General features: G+C 43.4%; 1 protein-coding gene across 1 annotated transcript in view; it reads right to left on the reverse strand.

The window, feature by feature from the left end:
* Positions 1-18,303, reverse strand: part of NAV2 (neuron navigator 2) — a 948,472-nt gene extending 930,169 nt beyond the window's left edge. Inside the window, exon 1 of the mRNA XM_006892015.1 lies at positions 17,998-18,303. Coding sequence (XP_006892077.1) covers positions 17,998-18,072 — 75 coding nt within the window. The 5' untranslated portion in view covers positions 18,073-18,303. The remainder of the gene's footprint in view (positions 1-17,997) is intronic.
* Between the last annotated feature and the right edge of the window lie 4,646 nt (positions 18,304-22,949).

Genomic DNA, 22,949 nt, shown 5'->3' on the forward strand with positions numbered 1-22,949 from the left:
TTAGAGTACATTTTCCATTCTGTGGATGACAAAGCATGTGGAGGAAAAGAGCTTGTGTTTAAAGAGTCTCACTCGGGAGTGGCACTTGTCTACTTTTACCTGATGCCTCCCTTTGTTCCAACTAGCCACCCTGTCCATGTTCCAAGATTTATCTTAAAACACCTATCCATTTGAAAGCTTCCCCATACCTTCTCCCTAATTCTCCAACCTTTTTTAAATGCCCTCTCTTTTTCTCTACCTGATTAATTAATCACTTCATTATATCATGCGTGGGTGAAGGGCATTAAAAAAAGAGAGAGAGAGAGAATCTGGGCAACTCTTCAGAAGGTTACCTCACCTCAGTGTACTTTCGCTTCCTATGTTAAATGGGGTATACAAGATGTTACAGCCTGGGTTTACTGTGAGGCTCAGATGGGCTGAAACAAATACTCAGATGCACCCAAAGTCAAAAGTCACTGTCAATTCAGTTCTGATTCATAAAGACCCTCAGCTGGGTTCCCAAGGCTATAAATTTTTACAGGAGGAGACTGCCCTGTTTTCTCTCTCTCTTGAAATACTGACCTATCAGCAACACAGCATGCTATACACTATGCACTGTGACACCAGAGCTCATTTTAAAAAAATAAATTATGATTTTTATATGAAACTCATGGTGTAAAAAAAATTATTATTTTAATGAAAGTTTACAGAAAAGTTGAATTTTTCATTCATTCATTCATTCATTGTTGTACATTTTCCTCCCTACCACTTCCTCCAGTTGGCTTTAAAAAAAACACCCCAACATTCATTGTTGCATAGTTTCCTCCTTCCTCCCCCTCTCCAATCCACTTTGCTATGTACCTCTTATTCCGGACTGTTGTCATACAAATGATGTATAATCTTATTTCTTTGGTTGCAATCAGGAGTGACATCCACTTCCTTAACAACATGCCTCTCGAAACTCTATGAACTTTAATAAATGATGATAGTTATAGAAAGGCTTCTGGCCTTTTGTTCATAGGGTCACTATGAGTCATGCTCAACTCGATGTCAGTCAACAACATATTCCTTTTAAACATTTCTTTCTACCATCTGTCCCAATGCAGTGTTCAAATCCCCTCTGCTCTTAGTTTCCCCCATCCAACCTCCATGTCAGTCCTGTTTTATTTATAGCAGTGTCATTATGCAGTATATGTCCTTTTGTTACTGAGATATGTCACTCAGCATAAACTCTTAGTTGTTGTTATAGTGTTAGGTGTCATTGAGTCAAGTATGATCCATAGTGGCCCATAGTGAACAACGGATATGAACCCTGTCCTGTCGTGTGCCATTTTCACACTTCCTGATGCATTAGAGCCCATTGCAACAGTTACCGTGTCAATCCACCTGGTTTAGGGTCTTCTTTTCCTTCACTGACCCTTTGCCTTTCTGAGCATCATGTCCCTTTCCAAAGAATAGCCCCTCTTAGCAACATGCCCAAAGCATGTGAGATGAAGCCTTAGCATCTTTGCCTCCAAGGAGCGCTCACTTTCTCCAGGATATATTTGTTTGTTGTTTTGGCTATGCATGGGATGTTCAGTGCTCTTCTCCAACACCACAGCTCAAAGGCATTAATTCTTATTCTGTCATCCTTATCCATTGTCCAGCTCTCAGATGAATAGACAGTTATCAGAAAGACAATGACCTGAATCAGATGTACCTTAGTCCTCAAACTGACATTATTACACCTCAGTAATTTGGAGAGGCCCCTGACTGCAGACTTTCCCAATGGGATACATTGCCTGATTTCCTGACTGTTGGTACCAAGTGTGTTAATTGTGGATCCAAGTAAGATGAGATGAGTACCAGCTTCCTTAAGAAGCACCTAAACTCAAAACTCATTACCATCAAGTCAGAACCAACTCATAGCTGACCTTCCAGTGGGTTTTCAGAGGCGGTACATCACACGGGAGGAAACTGCCCATCTTCCTCCCATGGGGCTGATGGTAGTTTCAAACAGGCCACCTTTAGGTTAGTAGTGTAACTCTCTATGCACTCCACACCAGAGCCCCCTAAGAAGTACCAATGGGCAGTAAATACACAATGAATGCTGCCCAGGAGCGGTGATTATGATAATACCACCACCTGTGTCCCCAACCAGACATAAGTTGCTAGAGGGCAGAGATTGTGTCTTGTGTCTGTTTTCTATACTCCAGAGCTGACAGTAGTGTTGAAGACCCACAGCACCCTCCACACAAAGAAGTTGCAAATTTTATATTTCCCTCCTGTCTGCTTTTGCATTTAAACATGTTTGGGGTTTGATGATAGAGAAGATGTCAGAGATCGCATGCTAGAACTGTGTATGACTAGCAGTTATTCATTGCAAATATCTTTTTAAAAAAACATAAACAGCAACTATCTGCACAGACCTCACTGAACGCAACACACAGAAATCAAATCATCTGTATCTGTGGAAGGAGACAATGGAGACATTCGATCCGATCAGTCAGAACAAAGCCAAGAGCAGACCATCAGTTGTTCATCTGCACGATAAAATTAAAGCTAACATAAATTAAAACAAGCACACAAGAGCCAAAATACAACCTTAAATAAATGTCTTATCTGAATTTAGAGAACATCCCAAGAATTTAAATACCTGCAGAACGCTTACAATGCATCAGGTACTTCTCTAAATGTTATTAACTAGACTAATTTAGCTCTGCAGGAGAAGGATGGGCAATCTCCTCCCACGCGATTAACTGCCTCTGAAAACCCACGAGAGGGTCAACTATGGGTCGGTTCTGACTCTACAGTACACAAGAACAATTATGACAATTTCCAAAACAATTCTACAAGTTGGATACTATCATTGTGTCCATTTTAAAAGTGAGGATACTGTGATACAGGGGATAACTAAAATGCTGAAGGTCACACATCAAGGAACTGATAGATCTGAGTTTCAAATCTGGGGCTGAATGCAAAGCCCATGTTGTATCTAATACGCTGCTTTGTCTGGTGCTTGGCATATGGTGTGCGCTCAATAATTAACAGATAAGTCACTGTTGTCATTGCTTTATTATTTATGCTATCCAGCACTATTTCTCAAAATGAGCCCTATGTACCCCTGTAGCACAAAAGATTATTTTAGGTGTTACGTGGATGAGCTTTGTAAAAATGTTATAATCCATAGTCCCTAGCCAAATGTCACAGTCCATAACCAAATGTCAAAATCCATAAACCAGATGCCATAATTTGGTTAGCCTGTTAACCAAAAGGCTGTGTATTTTAGTTGGTCAGATCCACTAGAAGCACTTCACTAGAAGTGTCCTCTCATTACGATTTACAACCTCCAGAACCCAGTGGAGCGTCACTGGGACTTAGAACCAACTACACTGCAGCAGGTGATTGAGCGACGGTGGCATATCTGCAGGGAGTATCTCTGCCGATCCAAAGGTGGCGTCTCTCTGGCAGTTTGAATCCACCAGGGGCTCCACACGAGGAAGATCGGCAGTCATGTCCTGTGATTTACAGCCTCTGAAACCCTAGTGAGGGTCTGCCGGGAGGCTGTTCCAATTCAATGGCAATGAGAGAAAAGTTGTCTTTTAAGGGGTGTTAGAGAGAAAACAAGTAAAACATCAAATTCAGGATTTCTTTAATATTGTCACTGGAATATAGTTAGATACTAAAGAGGCAAATACATTTAGAAATATAATAAAAGAAAAATTTAAAAATAAAAAACAAATCTACTGCCTTTGATGCAATTCTGACTCATGGCTTTTTGAGGCTGCGAATCTTTACAGGAGAAGAAAGTCTCATCTTTTTCCCATGGAGCAGCTAGCAGGTAGATTTGCTAAACAAAACTGACATTTTGGTTAGAAGCCCGACATGGAATACACTATGCCACCAGAGCTCCTTCAAGAGAGGTGTAGGGCAATAATATTATGACAAAATGCACATTAGTAGTCTAGTAACACCTAATAATGGTGTATGATTTTTTTTGTTTGTTTGTTTGTTTTAAGGTACAGGCTTTGAAGTCACTGAGCTGTGGCTTCAGGATAACAAAACCTTGGGGGAAATTGATAGTTAACTTCTCTGCATTTCTATTTCCTTATCTATAAAAAAGGAGTAATAGTACTGTCTCTCACATATTGATGAAGTGAGGATTAGAAGAAATCACATATGGAAAACATCCAAAACCACAGGAGCTCAGGAACTGCTGGCTGTTTCTGCCCCCCATGCAGTTGGCCCCAGCCCCCCATCCCATTCCCTTCACGCCTGTCCCATCACCTCATCTCATTCTCTCCCGCTGAGTGTAGCTGAGTCTTCTCTTCTACTCAGAGATCTTCAGGCACCATTCTGGGGTCCTGGGGATTCTCCTTACAGCCCAACTCTAGCAGAAGAATCTCCCTCTGCCTCTTCCATTGCGTGACAATAAAATGTGGAGACTCTATAGGCATCCGAATGGGAAGATACTCAAGGGACATGGGCAGAAGTTAGATTTTTTTTTTGTTTTTCAATTACCTTGGGCAGAGAGCTCCATGTTGTTCTAGTAATGTAAGCTACTTATTCGCTGTTTCCCACTTTGCAGTCCCATGACTGACGGCCACAAGAGGAGAGAGTTCACACATCCAAGGTGTATATTTTCAAGCCTACTTGATCTCAACGGGCTGAGTGAGTTGGCTCCCTGAGCTTGGCTTGACGGACTTGGAATCATGGAAGGCTGCCAGAGAAGACTCACCAGAGCTGGGAACTTCGCCCTGCCTTCTCAGCCAAGGATCCCCAAAAAAACGACCAGACCCCAGCAGAAGGCAAAGCCAAGGAATCAATCCTACACCAGCTCCGTAGGAAGGAAAGCATCCTAAGGAGCATATGCAGCCTCTCATTTTTCAGAAGAGAAAATATGACTCTTGTTGTTACACTTGTCACTGTAAGAAATAACAGAAGTGGGCTGGGATCCATGTGTACCTTACAGAGTGACTTAATGGGTAACATGAGGAGGCCGTGAGTACTGTTACATGGGAGGTTTGCAACCAGTGGCAGGAAACAAAATGTGACGGAATTGTTGAATGGGAAACTGATTTGCTCTGTGAACTTTCACCCAGATAACAATGAAAAGTTAAATAAATAGTGATTTTTTTTTCCTCTCAGACTTCTTTAGACAAGGGATGATGATGATTCCAAAATGGACCCAAAGAGACCTCAGTAACAAAGTACAATTGTTCACTGCTGAGCATCAAATCAGAGACAATTTCCCAAGTGAACTTCAGAATCCAGAGAAAGGCAAGCTGAGTTTTGGTGAGCGCCAGTGCAACATGCTTTGCTACGGTCTTTGCACACCTGACCTACTGTTGCCCTTCAAATCAAAGCTCGTTCATAACGACCCAATGTGTGCAGAGTGTATGCTCCACAGAGTGTTCAAGGCTGAGATCTTGCTGAAGAAGAATGCCAGTCCCTTCTCTTTCAAGGAGCTTCTGCATGTATCCAAACTGCCAACCTTTCTTTCAGCTGGCAAGCTACACACTACCCCACCAGAGCTCCCTAGGCCCTAACACAAAACTCATTGGCTTTGGGTTAAGGCACAGGAATAAACACTTTGAGATGCTCTTCAGATGATTCATATGTAAGTGCACCAGGACCACACTTTTAAATGTCCTGAGCTCTGGTGGGGTAGTCCACAGGGAGTCGCCATGCTAACCCAAAGGTGGGAACACTCTGGTGGTTCAAATCCACCTCTGACTCCAACAGAGAAGGATAAGCAATCTCCTCCCAGTGATTTACAGCCTCTGAAACCTGCTGGGTGGTCCGCCAGCTATGAGACAGTTCTAACGTGATGGTAATGAGTGAGTATCCATATGAATACAACACTTATTTGTGTTGATTGCTTTGTGAGGTAAATATTACTGCTTCCCCTGTGATGAATATGAAATGCCCAATTACAGTTTATACAGTTTATAACAAATCTCAGAAGCATACAAAACTAAGTGTCTATTTCTTGCTCCTAGGTCTACAAGTTGGCTCTGGTGCTTCTGTGACCCTGAATGGAGCGGCAGCAGCTAGCTGGGACAGGTTTTTCTCACAGTAGAGGGAGGGCAGAAGCTTCCAAAAGGCAAATGGAAATGAGTTCTATCTCTTAAAGCCCAGGCTCAGAACAGACTTATTGCTATTTCAATCCACATTCAAATGGCCAAAGCCATTTACCTGGCTACATCCAGCATCAATGAAGCAGGAAAGTGCTCTCTTTTCATGGAAGTTTAAGTAGAGAAAAGGAACTGTTTTCTCAATAATAATTTAAACAACAGAGGGCATTCAGTCTAATGACAGCAACTTCAGTCACGGGGGGGTCATTGGGTGGCACTAGGATTAATTACCACCTCTTTGCACACAATTGTTTCTCATCCTATATTTCTAGAAGAATAACACCACAAAACCTAATATCACACACCTCTCTTTTAGGTAAGAAAGACCCTACGTATGTCCAGGCACTTCTAAATCACCGGCTTACATCATCTATCTTTACCTCAGAACGTTCCATGGGCTTCAACAGAATATTTCTCTCCCCTCAGAACCCAAGACCCCTCATTACTCTCATAATTTGTCCCACTGTGCTGCAGCATGTAAGGGTCTGTTTTGAACTGATTTATTCAGTACATTCGCTTCTGGGTACGTCTGAGCCACAGTTCTTGCTTCTAATCTAACCTCCAAATGATCAGCCCACACAGACATCAAGGACATGACCTTCCAGGTCACACCCATCATCAGTGAGAGACTCAAAAGAAGTGGGCTTATTTCTGCACCAGGAATGGATAATAGAGTCACAATCAAAAAACTGTGTTTTCACATTTAAGAGACTGCATGAACATAAAGACACAAAAATTCAGGACATTCATCTCTCTCTAAGCAGCCTTCCCAGACACCCTGTCTTCCACCACAGACCAGCCAATTAAGAAAGTATCTTCCTGTTTAATATGCCACTGCTCCATCACGTTTCTAAGAATATAATGCAGATCAAAGGACAAAGAGAAGAGTCATCTGTATCTCCCCCTTCTGCTTCCCACCACACAGAATGCTGGCTCTCACATCTTCAGACTGTGTTACACATTGCATTGCTCATGGAAAGGCCAGCAGTTTGAATCCACCAGGCACTTGTCAGGAGAGAGATCAACAATCCCCTCACATAAAGATTCACAATCTTAGAAACCCACAGAAAGGTCGTCAGGAGCTGGAACGCACTTGATGACAGTTGGTTTTGTTCTATTTTTACTGTGATCTGTGTTAGGAATACAGAAACAAACATGAAACGGAATAGCTAGTGAAGAAAGATTTTATGTGATTAATTAGATTCTGTTTCCCATATATGTGAGATGTACACGATGTAAAAACTGTAATTCCACTTATTATTTAGTTTCTCATGAACATTTCCCATACATTAAAGATTTTTATTAATTTCATTTTCTGGTTATAAAAATAAGAAATGGAGAGGAAAATATTTAACTTAAACTTAGAATCACACACTTCCCAGGGAATCTCTCCTCCACAGCCTATCCTTTGCGGGGTAGGGGTGGTCTTAAAAAACTTCACTGACCTTGTTAAGAATCTAGTAAAACCTGGGTTTTGAATATAACGACACCATGTTTCCAGGTTTCTAGACTGATATCTCTGTGGCAGCTTCACAGAAAGGCTGATGGAATCTCACTAGTTGTAACCAGCACTCTGCCTCCAGCCCTTCAAATGCCACTGTGGCTCCAGAGATTCAAAAGCATGGATCCTAGAAATGGGTAAAACTTTGAGTAACCTTATCTTCACTCAGCTTTTCAGGGAGCCCTAGTGGTGCAACAGTTAACTGCCTGACCAATAACCAAAAGGTGAGTGGCTCGAACCCACTCAAGTGCTCCACTGGAGAAAGATTTCCAAACAAAATCCCACTGCCATTAAGTTAAGTCTGATTCATAGCAGCCCTCTACTATGTCCAGAGCTGTAACTCTTTATGAGGAGAATCTGCCCATCTTTCTGCTGTGGAGCTGTTCATAGACTTGAATAATTGATCTTGCATTTAGCAGCTAAACATGTTACACAGTGCACCACCAAGGCCCCTTTCCATAAATACTACAATCTAGAAAGTTCCACTCTGTTGTATGATCTGAAGTTGACTCCATGGCAAGTAACAATAATAAAGGAGAAACACTCTCCTCCTCCTCCTTCTTTTTAGCATCTTATGAACATTTTCCCATGTCATTAAAGATTTTTGTTTATTCCATTTTCTGGTTATAAAGTGATAACATACTTAAACTTAGAACCAGGCTCCTTCCGTAAGATGCAGTTACACATTCCTCGATCGGTCCTCAAATGATCCTGAATTCCCATGTTATAGGCTGTCCTTACCTGACTTGACCAGCACTGCCGCCCTTTGCCAGCCCACGCCTTTGCTTCCTCCTCTGGAAATGTACAGGCAGAGAACGCTGTCTTTTGAAGAGGCTGCCCTGAATAACATCCATTCCTGCTCTGCCATCCGCATCTCCATCTCTCTTCCCAACCCCCACATCACTCTCTTCCTAATTATCCCAAAGAGAAGGAAGATTAAAAATTAATGCCCTGAGGATGGAAGTCAGAGATGTCATTATTTTGATTCAAATCTCAGGAATAGAAGAATCTGATCTAAGCTTTAGGAGCCAAGCAACCCAGGACAGCGTTTGGAATACCTGGATTAATTGGAACTCACCTCTAGGTAACCAGATTTCCTTTTTCCTCCTAGTGCTCAGGGTTTAGGGGATGCCACAGAGTATAAGAAATGAAATTCATACTATGTAGTCAAGCAAAAATACAACTTGCAGGGAGTGTCTTAGGCTCACGTTTACTGTTTTACCCTGATCCCTGCTTGTGTCCTGTGGGTTTTTATTTAATGTTCAGAATCATGAGACCTGGGCAGGTCCGACGAGATTATTGCACAAAAGATGGGACCGTTTTACTTCACTGTACTTTCTAAAGCAGAAAAGCAGCCTTTCTGTTAGCAGGATATATGACAACAAAAGTTTAAGCTGGATGAGAGTCAGAAACATGACATGAATTAAAACAGACACCATTTGGTTAAATGCTTAATCGTGCGCTAAGTACTATCGTAAATACTCAACGTGCATTATATCTTAAAATCTTCACCAAAGGCTTTTTGTTACCCTATTTTGTAAGATGAAGGAGGAGAGGCTAGAATGATTAGATAAATAAATTACAAAATGAAATAAGGTTCCAACACAGTGTGATTAGCAAATACCAAACCAGTGAAGTGATCATACCACTCATTTTCCCTCCAGTTTAAAACCATCCTTTACAATAGTATCAGTGGTGAAACAGTCCAGACCAACAGGAAAATGTAAAAGAGATCAGCTAGGTCAAAGGGCTTTTGAAAATATACCAATCCTAATGCTTGTCACACAAGGTGCCAGCCAAGTTGGTTCTACTTGCCACTTATTATTCTTAAATCTTACCTCACCTTTGTGCTGAGTAATTTGGTTGCTGATAGGTAGAGCTAGGAAGTCTCATTAAACTCATTACATACACACAGAGCCATCTGTATACAATTTTATATGGCACTTTCAAATAAGGTGTTGCTTTCAGGTCGTTCTTTAATTCCACAGCCTTGTTTGTAGGATGAATCCATGTTTATAGGATAAAACCCCTACTATTCACATGGGTTTTCCTGCTATTCTTTTCTTTCTCCACTCTTTTTATTCATGGATCCATTCACTCAACAAATATTCACAAAGCACTTACCAGGTCCAGGCTGTGGGTCTCTGCCCTCAAAGAGCTTATACTTTTTGTTACAGGCAAACTACTTAAGTTGACAGTTGACTTTCTCCTTTTTGCATCCCATCTCTCTCTCTCTCTCTCTCTCTCATATTCAAACTCCTCATTGTACCCCCATTGCTTTATGCTGTGGCTATCTGACACTAGTAGGCACTTAACAATAATAGACAAGGTGGAATGTCAGTGAAAAAGAAGATCTTCAACTTGACATTGTGACTGTAACAATAGGCTTGAGCATGTCAGAGATGGGTGCACTGGCACAAGATAGGGCAAGGTTTGCATCTGTTGTTTATAGGATCCCAATGAGTCGTATTTGACTTGATGGCACTCATAAGCAACCACCACCACACACCATAATGCACCGTTTATTTTATTTCCCTTAGGAAGCATCTTGGATGCTCTGATTCTATACATATTGCTAGGTACTGTGATGGAGTTGGGAAGAAATTATCTTATCATCGACCCTGGTTACATAGTATACAAGTGACCACACTCCCCCCCCCCTTCTCTGGCCCTAAAACAGAGTATAATTTGAACAACAAATATTTTATTTAGTTCCTTATTAAAAAAAAAAAGGAATGAAGCCTGTCTTATACTACCTTCCATGGAGAAGTAGGCAGAGAATTGGCCTGACGCATCTTTGAGAATCCCTCCTCCCATAGCTGACTCGTCATAGTGCCACTGAATCAGAGTAGACTCATAGCTGACCCTCAAGCAGGTTTTCAGAGACTGTACCTCTCATGGCAGGAGACTGCCCATCTTTCTCCCATGGGGCAGCTAGGAGGTTCAAACTGCCAGAGAGGTGCCCCCTTTGCGTTAGCAGCACGACTCCTTACAGCCTACACCACCAGGGCTTCCTCAGGGCTGAGTTGAGGGGCTCCAAACTTCCTGAATTGAGTTGCAACTGGCCCCAGTCTTTTCCCAACCTTTTCAGTGACATGTGAAATGTATTGTGATAGCCCTGCAGAGCTCATTCCCTGAGCATTTGGTTAACATACCCTCTCTTCACGCCAGGCAGACACGCAGGTCATCCAGGCAGGGAGCTGTCGGGACGTAGATCAACGTGTAACTCCTACCTCATCTCCAGAGGGGCAGCAACACCAGGCCAAGCGGAGGAGCAAGCATTTGAAGTCATCTGGAAAGGGCCTGGGGAGCTGGGGCAGGAGCCACATATCCATAAGGCGTGTGAGCATTCAGCTTCCAGAGCCCTGTGGCCAGCACCTCAGAGTTAGGAAGGAGGTAGCATGTAGCTCGGAATTTTTTAAGGGTAAAACAGTAAAAATAGATTTATTAGAAAGTTAAATCCCCAGCAAGATGGACCTCCCTCCTTGAAAGGAAATACAGAGAGAGACCTGTAGCTATTAAGGATGATAGGCACCTGCTGACCAAACTATGTGAGCAAAGAAGAAAACACTCTATAAGGTGCCATGCAGGTGAGTATCATTAGAGTGTGTGGGTTTATATGTGTGTGCATTAATGTACATACACATTTATATGTGTACATACATATGCATGTGTGCAAAGAAGCTAGAAAAAAAATAACATCAAGAGTAGATCTCAAATGTTATAAATAGAAGCCTAATGGCAAAGTCCAATTACAGCAAGGTTCTAGAATCCAGCACACAAAAATAGGTCCCTTAACCATTCTCATGACTGTAAGTAATACCTATATCAAAGAGCTTGGAGAAAATCTAAATAAGATAAAGATAACAGAGTAGTGGTTTAGTAATTTCCCTTATCCTTAGCATGTTGACCTAATTGTTTTATCCTTTTTGAAAGATCATTAAATCTGGCCCTGTATCCCTGAGCAAATCAGCTTAAGATATGTTTATGTATTGTTTCCCTTCTGTGTCTAAAAGAGGCAATGATTTCTCTGCTTCCACTGATGTTAACCAAATGAGAGAGCACTTCTGCTGTGAGAAACATTCTGAGGAATTGTTACTTCAAGTTGCCTTGTCCAGAGGCTACCCATTCAAATTCCCCCCAGCTACTGACAAACCAAAGCTTGTCCTCTCCATCAGCCAGGTCGCATCACTAATCTGAATCACCCTGCTTCTTCCTTTAAGGCCTCACTTTTTTTTTTCTATTTCACTCAACAGATCCAATCTAGCCTCCCTTAATCAAATGTTTCAAACACTGCAGAGAACTCTTAACCACCTCTTTGAATCTTCTTCCTCTTTCTGTAAGAGTAGACAACTTACTGGGTCAGTCATTTTTGGAAGATCAAATTTAGCTTCATGACTAGAGGGAAAGAAAACTCTTTAACCAACAAGGAGCCAACATGCAAGTAGACCTATTGTGTGTCAAAGGATGAAGAGACAGACAGACTTTCTATCAGGAAGCTGTCATCTAGCATAGTGAGCCTGCACTGTGAGAAAACAAGAGGAAGAATAGGGTAAAACTGCTCCCTAGACTTAGAGGAGGTTGCGCTCAGGCAGAGTACAGAAACATGAGAAAAGTTTCTTCATGAAAGATGAAGAAAGGATGGGGGAAGCATTCTAGGTGGGCAGGATACATAAGCAAAAAATACAAAATAGCACAATGTGAGTATTGTTTATGGAACAGCAATCAGAGTCTGGCAAGAGGCTCAGACCTGAGCAAGAGAGAGTGGGAACTGAGTAGTCAGAGCACCTCTCACTTACTGGGGCCTTTATTGTATGCCGGACATGCTGTGAACTGTGCACCTTCTGAGGGGCGAGCCTGTGGAGCATACAGAACTCTTCCAGCTCTGAAGTGGAGCTCAACTAGATGCAAATGAGACTCTTGCTTGTTCCCATTGTATCCTAGAAGTTGGGTCATCTTTGAGTGTTAGGGGCTGGGGAAGGTAGACTCCTCTGAGGGTGTACTGAGAAATCTCTGAGGAAGGTGATACCATCTGGACTCTGCAAGAAGCGGAAATGGACTAAAGGAAAAACTCAAACAAGAAAGTCAGCCAGGAGGCTACTGGCAAGAGTCCTGGATTGAAAACCAGGTGGCAGTAAGACTAGAAAGAAGAGACAAAGGACAAAGGAGACTGGATAAGAAAGAGGGCATCATGGGGTGGAACGAGAGACTCCAAGGAATCTGAGCTACAAACACAGGTAACTGGAAGGTAGGGCTTCCATCATTAAAATGAAGCAGATAGGCTGATGCGGCAAGCACAATATTAAATTCACTCTTTGAGAGTCAGGATTGGAAAACCCAGAGCAAGTGAATCAAGCCTAGAAATTTCTGAGTTCACACTCTCCAAAGTCATTTCAGAAAACAGGCTCTAGGAGGCCTTCATGCCAAGAAGCTGCCAGCCAAGAGAATATTCAGACTAAACCTCTTCTGTCCCAACTCAGGGATCAAGCATCTTTAAGAACTCTGAGCCTTCCTTATTTTAGTGCGTATCCTCTTCTGTGGGAAAGCTCAGTGTGTGAAGGACAAACTTCTGAGGAGGAGTCAAGAAAAAAAAATCAATCAAAAAGTCATTCTCTTGACTGATCAATAGGTGTCTGTCAGGGAAATTTTATTTCTCCCATCCCTGCTAGTTAAGTGCTTCTTATAGCACTGAACAATACTTACCTCACAGAATTCATGGCAATTCGCAGGTCTCTGCTTCTCTGGCTTTTCTCTCTCTGCTTCAGCACAGAATTTTAATTTAGCAAGTGCTAAACTGGCAAGACACTGTGATGCAATTCTGAAGGCATGACATTTTAATTCACCAGTTGCTCAGGCAGGAGAAGGATGTGCAGTCTCCTCCTGTGTGATTAACTGTCTCTGAAAACCCGCCAGAGGGTCAGCTATGGTTCACTTTCAACTCACAGGTATACAACAACAACAGCAACAACAAGGCATAAAAAGACCAGTAGCTGTAATGTGAATTTTGTTTTGTGGTGAGCTCATGTAGGTGAGAGAAGAACTGCATTCCACAGGGTTTCCTCTGTTTGAATTTTAAGAAGTAAATCACCAGACCTTTCTTCCGAGTCACCTCAAGGTAGAATTGAAAAATCCAACCTTACAGTCACTTAGGTGGCACCAACAGTTGACTGTGAACCGAACAGCTGGTGGTTCTATTCTACGTTTTCCCTAAGGATCTGAGATGTTTCTGAAAAGTCAGCCCTTGCAAATGCTGTGGAACACATTTGTGCTCCACGTCCACAGTGAGTGGTGCCTAGTTGGTAAAGGGCCATGGGAGCTGTCAGTCATAATGGTACCAAGATCAGTCGCCAAAGGGGAAAGTGTGAGCTTCTCCAGTTCTAAATGGCACTGACCCAGGTGGCAAGAAGCAGAGTGGATGCTTTACCACCTAACTCCTTCCTCCTGATCTCCCTGTGGCTACGTGGTTCTCATCAGTGAGCTCTCTGCTCAAAAGATACACCCGCAGACAGGAAATGATCTAAATTTACATGGTAGCTGCTCCGATACATAGAAGTAAGAAGCCACTTTGCCAGGAAGCAAACCCCACACACTGTTGCCAAGTTGATTCCGACTCATAGTGGCACTATAAAACAATAGAATTGCCCCACTGGGTTCCCTACAGAAGCAGACTGCCACATCTTTCTCTCCCTGAGCAGCTGTGGGGTTCAAACCTCTGACCTGCTGGGTAGCAACTGGGTGCTCTAACCACTGCACCAGCAAAGCTCCTTGCACAGATGCATTTAAAAAACACAAAAATTCATTACATATTGTAAACTTTAAAAACGTATATTTTACTGAATGTTAAGTTACACTTCAGTTTTAAAGGAAATTTAAAAATGACAATAAATATGAAATATGCCCCTTAACCACCCATGACATAACTTTGCAATGCTCATTTTCTTTAGTGAATAGGCTAATTGACGATGTATTTATTTGCCTGTTGTGGTCTGCTCAGCGCCTTACCATCCATTACAGTAGCCACTAGCCACATGTGGCCATTTACATTTTAATTCATTAACACTATGTAAAATTTACTACTCGGGTCCTCAGTCATGCTAGCTGCATGTTAAAGACCCAAGGCCACAAGAGAATATTTCCATGACTGTAGAAAGTTTACTGAACAGCACTTGCCTAGAAGGTAAGATCTTAGGAGAAACTGCATCTGTCCACTTTATTCTTAACTCATAGAATGGAAACTGGCACAAGGTGGGAGTCTGGTGGTATCATTTCATAAATACACGCTGAATAAACAAATAACTGAGTTTACTAATGCAAAACACCTCCACACATTCAAGTAAGAAACAAAAGCCTGGAAACATCCTAAGTGTCCATCTAAAAGGAATTGAGAATTGAGAAAAACGTTGGCATTTGCTATCATGAAGTTTATTTCAACTATTAAAAGCTGATTTTAGATGGTATAGAATAACCCAGGGGCAAATGTACACACTGTCTTGTATAGGAAAATTAAGTTAAATATATGTACTGCATGATTCCATTTTATGAGATATACAACATCATAATAATAATAATAAATTGGAAATTATATAACTCAAACTGTTATTAGTAGTTACTGCTGGACAGAGTTAGAGAAAATAAAAATCTGCACTCTACATTCTTCTGCATTACTTGAGTATTTAAAAAATACTTAAAACCGAATCACATTCAGTCATCAAAACAAGAGAGAGAAAAAAAAATGACACACTGCATTGCAAACTGTCCCAAGTACATATAAAGACATTTTTAGGGATTTGCCTAGTGTCAAAAGCTCTACCAGTCTTATTTAATTTAATCTTAACAATCTCCCTGTAATCAGATCCTACTGACCTGTGTTGAACATGTAGAATCTGAAGATCAGAGAAGTTAATTCGTTTTTCCAGCCTCACACAGCCAGTACACAGTAGAATCAGCTGTTTCACAGCTCACAGTATTCTCCACTGTATGAGCACAGCCAACTAGCCATGAAGAACTGCTAAGTCCCCAGTGAGCCACATCAAACACCCCAAGTAGATGAAACCCCAAACAAGGGGCACGCTGTAACCAGTATGAGAAAACTACCACGCTCAGCAGAGAGCAGCTTTGCTGTTCAGGATGATCATAACACAGTATCATTGAAATTAGCTTCTCTCTCTCTGGTTTATCTTCCCCAGTTTATCACATACTTATCCTTCTCTGAATATCATCGACACACCCTAACCAAAATGCCAGCAGGGTCTGTTGCCAATAACACTTGGTAACGGGTGGAGAATTCCCAGCTCCTCAGCAGATGCCTCAATTGTGTCTTTGTTGAATTTTCAGCCAATCCCCCATGAAGAGGGATTTTCAGCTCACCCCAGATATCTGAGCCAAAACACTGCAGAGTCGCCTTTCAGCTTTGTGGACAAGCCATTCCAGGCTGCACGCGGAAGGCTTGTTTAGCTTCACACTTGACGCAAATGGGGTACATGTTTACCCACAAACACACACATACACACAGCAACAGAAGCTGTTACAGTGGCAGTTATTTCTAGAAGCCCAGAAACTGTGCTCAAGCAATATGGAACTCGATCACAATGCATATCAGGTGGGGGGGGAAACGCTAATTCCTCCTTAACCAAGTTTCAACCATTGCCCAGAAAATTCAGTAGGAGATGAAATGTAATACTCTATTAAGCCTTATTTTGCCAGCACAAGTCAGAGCTCACCCAAGCACGGAGAGTCATTAAAATGGATCTTACATATATCATTATAAATTTAATAATCGCCATGACGGCTAGAGTTCAAGTTAAAATGAATGTCAGCTGAGCATGACCAATTGATGTTACCCCAGCTGCCGCCGAGCCTCACTTGGGGTTACATTCTACTTCTAGAAGCTCCATAGTACATGTGGACCAAACACAGCCAGAGCCAGGAACAGATGGGAAATGCAGGCGCCTACACCTAGCCAAGGAGAGGCCATCATAATTGCATATTATCTCGGTGTACCAGCCCAATTAAAATTTTCCACGGTGTCAGAGGTCCCAAATGTCCTTCCACTAAGTGTCTCGATGCTAACGTGGCTAACGCTTAGTGAAATACATTTAATCCCAGATACCGTCAACAACAATCATCGATTCACCTCCTATCTCTCTGAGAACTCCTGCAAAAATAAGAGCTGGCAGGTCCAGTAGGCTATACACTTAATAAATCAAATGCCACAAAACAAATTCCACTTATTGAGACTCCAGCCTTCAGCAAGCATTATAGCTGCAATATAGCCAGTACACAGTCAGGAGTGGTTTTTACTTGCTTTCTTTTCTTTTTGGAATCAAGCCAGGGTTTCCATTTTTTAAAAAATGTAGTTTGTATCAATTTCTTTTTATCCTTAGAAAGTCAGAGCAAAAGTTGAAACAAACAAGGGGGAGGGAAGACATTGAAAATTGGAAGGAAAAATAGAGGGTCAGTCCATTACATCAACTGAGACAAGGTGCACTTTAAATCTGAGGAAGAGAGGGAACACTCCACACGCTGAGACGACAGCTGAAAGTGTTTCATGTTTGTTTTTTACCGTTAACAGTATTTCAAGGGAACTATCAGAAGACGTACATTATTTTGAATTAACCCAGACCAAGTTTCTTGCTTGCACTGTTTATATTTAACCCTTGCCACCTTGAGGTCCTGGTATTCTCCAGGGAATAAAGAGCTACAGCATCAACTTTCTTCTTAGACAGCCAGCCTCTGGATGTTACTCACAAACAACGTCTATCTGCCTTTCAAAGACAAGCTGAACTCTAACTGGTAGATTCAGGCCCTGGGTGACTGAGGCTTTTCAGCCTGATGACAGCAAATGACCTACACTCAACAGGCCACTTTAAATGGCTGTGACATTCTCACAGATGGGGCCACAGAGGAGAGTAGGATATGCTTTTTGATCCATAAACACAAGAGCAAAAACGGACCACACAAAGAATGACTCAAACAAAACCACTTCCGTCAGGAGCAACATTTCCAAAAGGCACTCAGAGCGCATCAATCCCAAAGGGGTCTTTGGAACCATTCCGCCCGTACCTGACTGTAAGAACACCAACACTTTCCGTTAACACCCTTAGCTTGAAGCCTGTAATGCTTTTTCTTTCTGGTTCCAGTGACTGAATGTCTACCTTTCTCTGTTAGTCCACCAGCAAGTCAGGGCAGAATTACAGGTTCCAGTACATAGAAATCCACAACCAGCAAGATCTCACCACCTCACCCAGAGAAATCTACCTTCTTAACAAGAGAAACACCAACAAGCGTGATTAACAGACAACAAAGTCCAAAGCACACCAGGCTCCTCTGAACCTCTCTCATTAATTCTAGCTAAAAAGCCAGCACCACAAATCAAGAGAGCCACAAAGTTCTGCCACTTACCCTCTTCTGGTCTTCCAGCCCGTGGGTCACCGGCTTTCTCTTCTGCTGTTGGCTGGACTCAGAAGCAGATTCCATCTCCCAGGAATACACTCCCCCGTCTCTCCTTTAGCGATGCTTCCAAATCCACAGTGGAACAGAATAACCCAGGGAACAGCGAGGCTTGCACAGCATCAGGCACAGCCCTCCCGGGCCCAGGAAATCAGTGATCCTTCTTCAAAGGTCTTCCCGGCTTCTGAACAGCCACTCGGGAACCTCAGACACCATCGCTGTCTCTGCCATGAGGGAGGCTGCTGCCGGCATGGTGAGTCCTGGGACTTGGGGTTTTACTTCAGTTCTGAGCTCTCGCCACGAAAGCCCAGAGGGCAGATCTAGGCAAAGACAAGTCCATATTCTGGGGTACATGCCACATCACTGCCCCAGAAAGGCTGTCCTCACTGCTTCCTTGGCAAGGATAATTTATATGTCAGTAACAATGTAAATGGGCATTTAATCCACCAAGATGGTAACATCCACATCCCTCTCCAGCAGCCCCTGACTCCCATAAATCACCACAAACACTGTGTAGCAAGCGGCCCCTTACAGTCCCCGCGAGCGTGCATCTCTGAGGGCGCTTCCTCCCGAGCTGTCATCTTCCTTCACCGAGCTGGACTCAGACCTGAGGAGAAAGATGATCCACAGTCAGATTTGTCTTTTGTGCAGAAGCATGGGGTTGAACTGTCCTCCCTGCCATCTGGAGCCATACGGTGAGGCCTACACCAAGTAACAGCCAGTGATCTTCGTCCAAGTCCCTTCATACTCTGAGCACAGCCGAGAACAAGCCACCTTAGGGGGGATCTCAGAGGCTCCCCACTTCTCATGGGGAGAGACACAGAGAAGCCCCTGTTCTTAAAACAAGCACATTGGAGCTGGAAAAGGGATCTTTCAAACCTAGGTGGGATACATTAGCTTCATCATCATAGGTATAAGGCACCAAGGTGTAATGACACAGGAAAGCAACGGTCTGTGAAGCAAAAAGCATCAGCATCCCTCCCCCCCCCCAGTTATAGCTGCGGGAGGCAGCGTATGGCAGGCTAGTCACCAGGGTTCACTGGGGGGGCTGCAAAAGAGCAGCCTGGATCATCTGAGGGCTGAGAAGCAATTGTGCCACAGAGCCGCACTCCCTTCCTGGGAACCTGCAGGCAGCAAGGCACCCAGTCACCTTCTGGCTGACGTCAGAGAAGCTCAGAGGGACAGGGAGGGGAGGAGAGAGGAGGGGGCTTCTTCATGGAGGAAAACACTCATACAGGATGTGCCGTCGCATGAACGGTCTGCAAGGAGGACACAGATCTGAGAATCCCCATAAAAACACACAGTTAATGCATTATGATTCTACTTCCCACTGTACTAGCAACATCAGGAAGGGAAGGAGCAGGGGGAGAAAAAGCTTTTATTAAAAGGCACTTTTCTCTTTGCCAACATTTCCAATCAATGCACCGGTCATTCTACCATTCAGGCTGTGCCAGGCTTCAGGAGGGCAATGGCCAGATCTGGCCACAGTGGGCAGCAGGCAGAAGCCCACAGACTCTCCCTTGCAGCTGTCCTGACTGGTGGCTATTTTGGAATGATGCCGAAGCCAGTCCCCATCACAAAAGACCAAGCTGAAATCCAACGACTAGAAAGGTCTTAACCTGTGTAGGGAGGGTTTCCACACAGCTCAATGGCAAAGCAGGTTAAAAAACAGACAGGAGACTTAACCACAAAGGGTTTCTTTGAGGAGGAAGGGAAGGGCTGTCAGATGTTCGAGAGAAGAGCTGCAGAAAGGCTGTAATGTCACAGGTGAATCCCTCTCAAAGTGAAGGCTCCCATCCAGAGCTGATTGTGCGCGATGAATTTCCAGGTCTTATAAAACCCTGAACTTGACAGGATTCAGTGGGGAGCGGAATGTCCAGAAGAGGGGCATCTGGCACACCCAAGAGCAGCTGACATTTGAAGCAGCACAAATGAAGCCCTCTGCTGGCCCAGGAAATAGCGGAGTTTACAGACTGGAGACACTATCTCTACAACACTTTCAGTGGACCCCTGGCAAAGCTCAAACCTCAGCTCCAATCCTTTACTAACTCCAAACTGAAATGCCAGTAAATTCAGGCAAACACAATGCAAGGGGAACCTGAATCCAGACAGAGACCTCAAACCAAGCAGATTTCGGTTTCCAATTAAAACTTATTTTCTGGGTGACCCTTGACAAGTTAGGTTAACCTCTTTAAGCCTCAGTTTTATTCCCTAGTTAGTAACGGCAATGATAGCACAAAAGATTAGAAAGATCAAGCAATCATCTGCTGGCACAAAGTAAGTGATGAGAAAATAGTAATTGCTTTTGTCTTTGGTGGGCCAGTGGTGAGGAGTTGTGCTGCCAACCCAAAGGTGGATGGTTCAAATTCAGCAGCTGTTTTGAGAGAGAAATATGGGCAATCTATTCCCACGGAATTTATAGCCTTTAAAAACCTCCTGGAGGGTCAGCTATGAGTCAGTTTTAACTCAACAGCAATGAAGTGTTATTGAGCTCTTGCTTGCTTCTGTTTCAATAATGGTGGAATAACTTAGAAAGGATAGTGAGAATAGTCATACCATTTAAAGAACATAACTGAATTATACATATTGAAAATACTTAATTGGTCTATGTTTTGCTTTGCATATTTTACAAAAAAAATGTTTTAAAAGAAACAAAACCTATCTCTTATCCCAAAAAAATCCTCACACAACTGCTTTTACTCAGTTTCCTGTCTGCCAATCATTGTGTCTATTGATTTATATCTTTCACTCATTGATTCTACAAAACAAAGACTTACTATATACTAATTCTTCTGCCTCAATTAGAGATACTTATCCACCTTTTAATGATGAAGCAATTGAAGACAAGAGAGGTCAAGTAAGCTGCCTAAAATCACACAGCTAGAACTTGCACAGTGCAGGACTGACTTGAGAGCCCTCTCTTGTATGCCGTTCCGGCAATACCACTGTTGTCTGGCTTGTCACAGGCAGTCTGTGTCTAGAGTCCACACTTTTTACAGCTCCTGGCTCTCATCCTGAATAATAAGGGGGTGGGGGAAGCCACTTGCCAAGAAGTGTCCCCTGCTTGGAAGGGCTTGCTGCAGAGGGGCTGCTCCACTAGAAGCTTGAGGCTCTCTAGCGTCTGAGAACAGGTCTGCACTGGAGCTCACTCGGGGTGAGACCCTGTCACATCCCATCATGCCAGCCGGCTCACACGACCCAAGTGCACATGGGGACAGACGCTCTCACTGGAGAAATACCTCCCCATCAGCAGGGAGTGGGAAGATGCTCCTGTGGAACCTTTTATTTTTTCTGGGAGTCAGTCTCCCCAATTTGGGGGCTTTGATGTGCTCATGCTGGGCCCAGATGGGGAGGGGTTGCAAGAGAAAGGGGAGGAAAACGGGTAGGGGGTGGGATAATGGATGCTGTTGTCAGCTGCCACTTCCAATTTGTTTCTTGACTGGGTTGCGGGGACCTCATGAGTGCAAGGGCCAATACTGCCCAGAGAAAACTCAAGAAGTTTCAATAGGCATGAGAGATGGAGCTGAAAGGCAAGACTAAGAGAATATTTAACTGCATTGTTGAGAAGTCAAAATGTTTACTGGACTGAACTCTAAAAGCCGCCAATTTATCAGCAGCTTCTCCTCTTCTCATCATAAGTCAGCCAGGAGCAGCTGCAAGGGAAAGGAGAAGGCTGGACCAGATTGTGGCAAAGAATAGGTATGTATGTGGGAGGGGGAGGCATTGTAGGCAAGTCCGGGCTGCTCCCTGAGTTTGGAAGACAAGCCCAGTCTTTTGAAGACATACTGACCACATTGCCAGTTTCCCTCCTGTCCGGTCCAAAATAAAGGTTCCAAAAGGCCCTATGTCCCCCATCCCCCGTTCCACATCTGCCAGAATTTTTCCTGTCTTCTTCCAAACCCCCAGGGGGGGAAATTATTTAAAGATTCATTGAGAGGCATAGCCCAGGATATGGAGCAGGAGACAATAAAAGATCTAGAGTTGGAGATAGAGGCAACCTTGGGAGAGCCTCAATGAAACCCCCTCCTGCTGTAAAAATCTATTTCTTGATAAATACCTATTTGGGACTCCAAGAGCCATACATTTCCCAGGCCAGGCCAGCCAAACTAGGAGGTATTTCTTCGTTCCTGGGTGTTGAAACTGTGAGTACATTTTATGTTTTTGTTGAAAGATCTCCTTCAATTCGCTGAAGTTTTCAAAATTAGAAGAGTCTTCCTTTGGTTTTCTCTCATTCTTCTACCTTCTCCAGCTGCTCCTGCCCTCGCCCAACCCCTCTCCCCCAGGTGGCCGCCAGAAGAAAAATCTGACCCGCTTCATCTTGCAACTAAAGTTAAGCATCTAAAATAACGGTGCATTCGTCTTCGAAATGGTCTAAATAACACTCATCACTAGCATAGCATTTTTAATTCGTCTTTGGTGCCAACCGGGGAAACAGAGAAGCTTCCTGGAGACCTAGCCTTTCATAAATCAATCAATAAATAAGTTAGATAAGATGTAGGGACAAGAGCCAAGACGGTCTGGTGGTTTCTGGGCAGAGTTTCTAATTTGAGGTTGTTTTTGTTGTGGGGCTGGGGGCTTTGTTGTGTTTGAAGGTTTTGTTTTGTTTGGGACTTTTTTTTTTCTATTTTCTCCAGAAAAAAAAAGTCCACCCAGTCGTCCACTTTTGCTAAGCTTCAAGAAGAGGGCTGACCCAGCCGCCAACCTTGGTGCCTTTATCTGCGCACGGCGAGCAGAACGTGCTCCCGCCTCTTCCCCGATGAAAAGAAAGGATCACACACAAAAATAAGTCACCAGGGCCCCAGCTGCGCGGCGCGGGCAGCCGCTGCCTCAGCAGCCGCCAGGGTCCCTTGGCCGGCAAGAAAGGAGCCGGCTCAGCCGAGCGCACACCCAGGAGGCGCGGCAGC

The sequence above is a fragment of the Elephantulus edwardii genome, unplaced genomic scaffold (assembly GCF_000299155.1).
Source record: "Elephantulus edwardii isolate Elephantulus edwardi_28Jun2011 unplaced genomic scaffold, EleEdw1.0 scaffold00109, whole genome shotgun sequence".
In the NCBI taxonomy this organism is placed as follows: domain Eukaryota; kingdom Metazoa; phylum Chordata; class Mammalia; order Macroscelidea; family Macroscelididae; genus Elephantulus; species Elephantulus edwardii.